The sequence below is a fragment of the Mycetomoellerius zeteki genome, unplaced genomic scaffold (assembly GCF_001594055.1).
Source record: "Mycetomoellerius zeteki isolate Tzet28-1 unplaced genomic scaffold, Tzet1.0 scaffold698, whole genome shotgun sequence".
NCBI classification, from domain to species: Eukaryota; Metazoa; Arthropoda; class Insecta; order Hymenoptera; family Formicidae; genus Mycetomoellerius; species Mycetomoellerius zeteki.
Window position 1 is genome coordinate 86,860 of NW_017257717.1, and position 6,878 is coordinate 93,737.

At 33.1% G+C, this 6,878-nt stretch overlaps 2 protein-coding genes across 3 annotated transcripts in view; both read right to left on the bottom strand.

Annotated features, from left to right (window-relative positions):
* DNAlig3 (DNA ligase 3) overlaps nucleotides 1-498 on the bottom strand; it is a 53,320-nt gene extending 52,822 nt beyond the window's left edge. Inside the window, exons 1-2 of one of the 2 annotated variants that reach the window (XM_018457953.1) lie at nucleotides 415-498; nucleotides 250-321 (exon numbers count right to left, since the gene is read on the bottom strand). The gene's annotated coding sequence lies outside the window, so the exon portion shown is untranslated. The other variant, XM_018457952.1, reaches the window with a different exon arrangement.
* Nucleotides 499-2,062: 1,564 nt separating this feature from the next.
* On the bottom strand, nucleotides 2,063-6,334 carry LOC108729035 (uncharacterized). The gene is made up of 5 exons (XM_018457948.1): nucleotides 6,202-6,334; nucleotides 4,805-4,954; nucleotides 3,793-3,953; nucleotides 2,789-2,940; nucleotides 2,063-2,448 (listed from the first exon to the last, which is right to left on the bottom strand). The coding sequence occupies exons 1-5, from the start codon at nucleotides 6,332-6,334 to the stop codon at nucleotides 2,226-2,228; spliced, it is 819 nt and encodes a 272-aa protein (XP_018313450.1). The 3' UTR covers nucleotides 2,063-2,225.
* Nucleotides 6,335-6,878: the final 544 nt, after the last annotated feature.

Below are 6,878 nucleotides of genomic sequence, written 5' to 3' on the forward strand. Positions count from 1 at the left end.
CTGATTGGATGCAGTGTGAATCCAGCAATACATCGTGAGCTTCATGCGTGATTCGGAACGTACCCAAAATCAATAAAGGAACTAAAGAACTAAATGCAGGAAACCTGAGGCCGACGTTTCTCCCTACAGGCAAAATAACCTCTTTGACTGACGTGTTCACGCACTGCGCAGTGCGCTGTTTGTCTCGAATATCCCCGTCTACAATATCTGTCCGTAAAAATCCGTGAATGATAAGCAATGAACACTCACCGAAATAAAATATAGTTTCTACGCCGTTCTGCGACAAGACGATTTTGCGGGTTTTGCGCTATTTTACGTACACTGTGGCACAAGAAGGTTACGAATCGTTATGAAAACGGCATAAAACATGTGCGCGCGCGTTTGCACTTTACACGATGAAGATACCAGCATTACCGGCCTCGCGCAGGCTGTTTGTTTACCAACGTCTTATAGTGGTCACACCAGTGTTGCCAGCGGGGACGCGTTTTCTCGCGCGCGCGACTTCACAACGTATCACATTCACAAGAATACGGATACCTTTAGAACCCGTATTCTTGTTCCAGATAAACTACTAGATTTTATAGAAAGATACATAATTATTAGGCTACATAATTATTAGGATACATAATTATTCTTGTGAACTTGACATGTTGTTGAAGTCGCGCGCGCGAGAAAACGCGTCCCCACTGGCAACACTGGGTCACACTGCGTCCACACACACACGCGCACTGTTACACGGCACGTTTAATCGGGTTTAAATATCCGTAGTTATGAAATTGTCCAATCATAGCTGTTCCTCGGAAGAATGGAACGACTATGATTGGCCAGTTTCATAAAAGTACGGATGTGATTAAGGGCTACTGTCACCAAGCTCAGTTGATCTAACTAGGCCAGTTAGATCCATCGGTGTTAGGTCCATCGGAATTGACCAATCGCATTTGTCATTTTATTTGAAGAATGGACAGATTGGTCAATTCCGATGGATTAATTGGCCCTGTTAACTGAATTTGGTGACAATGGCCCTAAGGGTGCTGTGTAAATATAATCATACATACAACACACACAATAGGCGATTTTTGGCGTGCTTCTGGTAGTTTCAGTTTCGAACTGTGTTTTAAGATCGATAAACAATCGGCGCATAGTTAGCTTGAACTGAAAATTATATAAATTCTCAAGAAATGTTATTAAGCACGAAGAACCGCCTCGACCGAATATAGCATTTTTCATTTACATGGTTTAATCTCATCTATTACCAATTAATATTGATAATTTTTTATGTTGAATGTTTGAATGGTTGAATTTAACGTTTATTTGTATAGATCATGGACGACGAGGAAGAAATACTAACACATTAATTGTCCTAATTCTTGGTATGTTGGTATTAAAAATAAGGATATTCTACAACATACGTCAAGATCAAGGTCATCGGAACTGGGTCCCTTAAAGTAAACATTTACCATAAATTTTATTAAATACAAATTTAAATAATGTGTGTGTGTGTGTGTGTGTGTGTGTGTGTGTGTGTGTGTGTGTGTGTGTGTGTGTGTGTGTGTGTGTGTGTGTGTGTGTGTGTGTGTGTGTGTGTGTGTGTGTGTGTGTGTGTGTGTATATTATTTTAACATGCTAAGTGCTGAATCTTTATTATATAAAAATATGAACATTTATTATTTAAAAATAACTGAATATTTATTATAAAGTTTTCAAATATATATATATACTTGGAATGTTTTAAAAGAATTATATTACTTATTTTTAATATGCTATTTATTACAAGGTAAGATATAAAAATTATAACGAAATATAAAAATTACACATGAGAATTACAAATAAAAATAAAACAATGAATCAACTATAAGCAGACTCATAAGTCTCGTAAGATTTGTAAGAACTATGATTAAAATGCCTATAAGTTTTATGTAAAGACTTTACAAACAGCTTCTAAGATTCAGAAAAAAATCATAGATATTTAGGAATGATTGTACATCTTACAATATGCAAAGAATTACAACTCTAATCATAAGTTAAGTCTTACGAGAACAAGTTATGAGCCTTACAATTCTGCTTAAAATTGATCCATAAGGAAATTTGTGTAAAACAATAGAGTTGGTCGCGTCACATGCTCCAACATGCTTCTATCACAGTTCCTATTCATTTCAACAAGAGCGTTGGAATGAATAGGAGCTATGGTGGGAACATGTTGGAACATGCGATGCGAATAAACCTAGTTATGCTAGTGGTTTCCACAAAATGTTTGTAATTGCCTGCTTTCGTTTAGACTTTTCCGGTTCGAGTATTCTTTCTAATTCTGCTGCAACTAACAGTCCAAAACTTTTATCAGCTATTAAATCATATAAGTTCCAAGCCATTTGTTGAAATGACTGATTATTAGTTATGCGTTTTTGTAGATTATCACTTAGAGCTACAAATGATTGTTCTAAGTAGGAGTTACTTTAATTTATTTATTTTGTTTTAGCGACCAGTATTAATTGAACGATTTATATTAATTGGTATTATTAGTAGTGCAGGAGAGCACGGTGTAGAATTTCTTGATACTGAATCTCTTGGTACTGATGCCCGTATTCATAGTTAGCCTTATACTTGAGGCTTCCTTAAATTTATCTTTAGATGCTCAGTAGCCAATGAAATAATTTGTAGAGTATCTGAAGATAAAACGGGCATATATCTCTTGGTTCGGAATTTCTTGGTTCGGAATCTCTTGGTATTGAATCTGTCGATACTAAATCTCTTGATATTGAATCTCTTGGTACTGAATCTCTTGGTACTATACCTCTCGGTACTGAAGCTTTTGGTACTGAATCTCTTGCTACTGAATCTCTTGATACTGAATCTCTTGATACTGAATGTCTCGATACTGAATCTCTTGGTATTGAATGTAGCGGTACTGAATCTCTTGGTACTGAATGTCTCGATATTGAATCTCTTATTTCATTTGTGCAAGAAAAATTATATGTTTCACCTTGAAGTGATGATAAAAACGGTCTGTTAGGTTGAATTACATTTTCAGTTTGTGTATTATTTTTCTGAATATTTGAGTAAAAAGAAATAAAGTTATTGATCGAGGTTTTCTGTGATTATGTTAGTATATTATGAGATTAGAGATGTGATAAATTTTCATTATAGTGTTCGACACCAATTTTGTCTTTGGCTCGTAAAGTTTTAGATAATATAGACGAAAATTGAAAATTATAAATTCTTTTAAACACAATGTCGTTCAAATGCGATCAAAATCATCGTTCTATTATTCCATGTTATCCTATTTTTCTCGAAAATGTGATGTGATAAAATTTTTCTAAGCTCGAATTCAATTTTAGCAACCGAAAATCTTCGAGAAATAACACTCTACAAGCCAAAGACAAAAACGTTAAATTTTGTTGAATAGTGTTATTAAAAGTGTTTAGTACCTTGTAATGATTGGATAAAGTTAAACTAGATAAATTTGAAAAAGAGTTATTTGTCTCAATGTTTGAAAGTGCTTGACACGATGTTGAAATATTACTCGTGCTTATATTAATGTCATGAGAAGATATATTCGATATATCCATCAATTGTTTTTTTACAGCTGGACTAGGTACATTTGTATACGATCTAGAAAATGATAATAATTACTATTGTTTATTATTTATTACATTATACATAACTATTTATTAACTATTAATTAATTAACTATTATTAACTATTTATTAGTTATTAATTAATTATTATATTATATATCACTTCTTAATAACATTTATATATTACTTATCATATATTTGATATCAATTAAACTTATTTTCTCTGTTTTATATGGTGTTCCAAAAATAACATGTCATTATACAATGAAAATCCTGATCTGTGAGAGGCTCCACTACCACCCCGTGTTTCTGTCTTACGTAATCGTTTCTCCCTTGAAAATCGATCGCATAAACGTGTCCATCGATTTTGACAAACTTCAACTACATGAACAAACATATATTACATATAAACATATTAAAAAAGAAACAAAAAAAATAAGGTTCCCCAGAAAGTAAATCACAAAGTACTGTTGCCAAACAGAGTCATTAGATGTTTGAATACAATTCTTCATTAAATTAATTAGATGTTTCTGATTAGATGATCCTTCGATTTTGGGTCATCTTCAATAAATATAAAAAAAGAAATTTTGACCGACATTATCATATGGAAATTTTAGTAGATATTACAATCATACGAAATATATTAAATGTCAAATACATTAAAATAAAGTAAGTCATATTGAGATATATAAAATGTGAGTAACATTGATGTATTGATTTTCTTGAAAAATGGACTGATAGTGAAATCTCGCCAATTATCATTTTGATGTGAACTGTTCAACAAGAACGTTGAACAGTTTAGACCAAAATGAGATTGCGGATTCGATTTTAATAGTTTATTTGATTTTTATAAATGATATGGACTCAATTTGACTAATAATGACGAAATTCGACTACCAGTCCATTTTCCAAGAAATATATCAATGCTAATTCATATTTTACGTATCTCAATATGATTTGCTTTATTTTAATGTACTTCACTGTGACATTCATTAAGGTTGCGTTCCGTTTCAGGCATATGCGCGCATTTTCTATAGTAAGTGTCACGTATACTATAGAGGAATGCGGGCATATGCGTGAAACGGAATGCAGCCTAAAATGTGATAATTTTGATTTCGTTTTTGTATTCATACAAGCACCTGGTGTTAGTTTTGATTGGCAACTGTACTTTGTCATAAACACATTTACATTATCATATATAAAAAGTTTCAAAATCAGAATCGAAATCTTACTTGACAGATTCAATATCTCAAAAATTTCCTTCCATGAGTTTTGTTTCATTTCTGTGTCTTTAAATTCTTTCAGAGACGAATTATATAAGTGCGGATAACTTCTCACTGCATCAATCAGCAATTCATCACTTTCTTTTTGAACATTTTCCACTTCAGTTTCATATTCTTCTCACACACACACACACACACACACACACACACACACACACACACACACACACACACACACACACACACACACACACACACAATATTTTCAGTATATTCATTTTCATCATTATACAGAGTGTAAAAAGTTCCGGGACACCTGAATATCATGAAAAATATAAATATTACAAAAAAGTGTTTCAGACAAAAGTTGTAGGATTCAAAAAGATCTATTTACTGATCACATTTGTTTGATCTTGGGTGGCGTCGCCAAGGTCAGGTCAAGGTCACATCAATTTTTTTAAATGCAATACCCCATTTTTTTATTGCATATTCTTATAGCACATCTCGAGAGCTTTCCAAAACACTATAATAAAATATTTTTTCATGAAGTACTTTTCGAGTTATATGGCTTGAAAGTTACAGTATCGCCGACATTAACATTACCCAAGGTGTCCGACCGACGGCTAAAATCTCTTGAATGTTCAGGATCTTGACCTGGATAACATTTATCAAGATCAAGGTCATTGGAGATTGTTGCTCTTATTTTCATTTTTGCACTAAAAATTCATTTCTACGTAAAAATGAAAATAAGAAGTACAATCTCCAATGGCCTTTTTTTCAAATGCCACTTTCAATAACAAAATAAATGATTTTAATCCCACGTGTCACTTTCTATCAAGAGGGTTTCACTTGCACTTTCCACGTATCGTAATTGTCTTTATCGAGAGGTTGAATCTTTATGCTCAGATGACTTATTTTCACGACTGTTAACAACAGTCGCGTTACTAAGGACAACACGACACGACACAATGCCCACGACAAAACAAATTTATGTAAAAAATTTCTGGACTTAAAATGAGATAGATATATATTTGGACGTTGAAAAAAGAGAAAGCGGAGCTGCTGAGTGCAAAACGTGCAAGCACCACGAATAGACCTAATGTCTGATCAGCATCTAATGTAAATCATTATGGCGATTTTATGCTGGATAGTCATTGGTTTATCGGTCTGAATGTCTTACTCCATGCTTATTTTGTACGTGAGGGAGCAAAATTCAACAATTTCCTCAAAAGTAACGATCCGTTACTTTTTCAAATAACGGTAACGGTAACACGTTACTTTTTAAAATTAATAACTAGTAACGGTAACGAGTTATTTTTAACCAAAAGTAACTGTTGTAACGGTGACGCGTTATTTTTTTAAGGTAACGTTTCTAATTCGGCTCACTAGTTAATTCGCATTATTACCTTCCGATAGAAAAGAGAACTGCAGGTGATACATATCCTTATGCATATCAACATGCAACGGTTGCATGAAAGAGTGGTGTAACAACGTAGTGACGATGGCATTGGTAATATTTAGGAAGGTGATGTAGATCATCACTTCGTCTCAATCTTATACTTCGCGTTAGGATCATTAATGAAGTATTTGATGAACGAACTTTGCTAAAGTTGGTAACATTACGCGTACTACGCTATATTGAAAGAGTTTCCGAGATCTATTTATTTAAGTATAGTTTTCGGAAGTAATAATTTTGCCAACGAATCAATGACAATTGCTATATATTTTAAAGTCAAGTAGCAAAATTAATTCAGTGATATGTTTTAGAATACAATTTTCGTCGCTTTCTCTATACTTACGTTGTTCTCCTATACTTTCAACTGTATTATTAAGAAAGATTAACTCAACGGCGGTTTTACAACGTACAGTAGATGATTACTTGTGAAGAAATTGCACTGAAGAGGATCCGAACCAAGGATTGGAAACGTTTGTGAATGATATGAATTATATTAATAGATAACAAAGTATATACATACCTTAACCTTCTGTGTCGGCTCATATTAGCATGTTTCAACATTTATTTCATCTCTTTCTTAATTTTACTAAATATTCTCTTACTAATAATAATGCTAGTAACAGCACT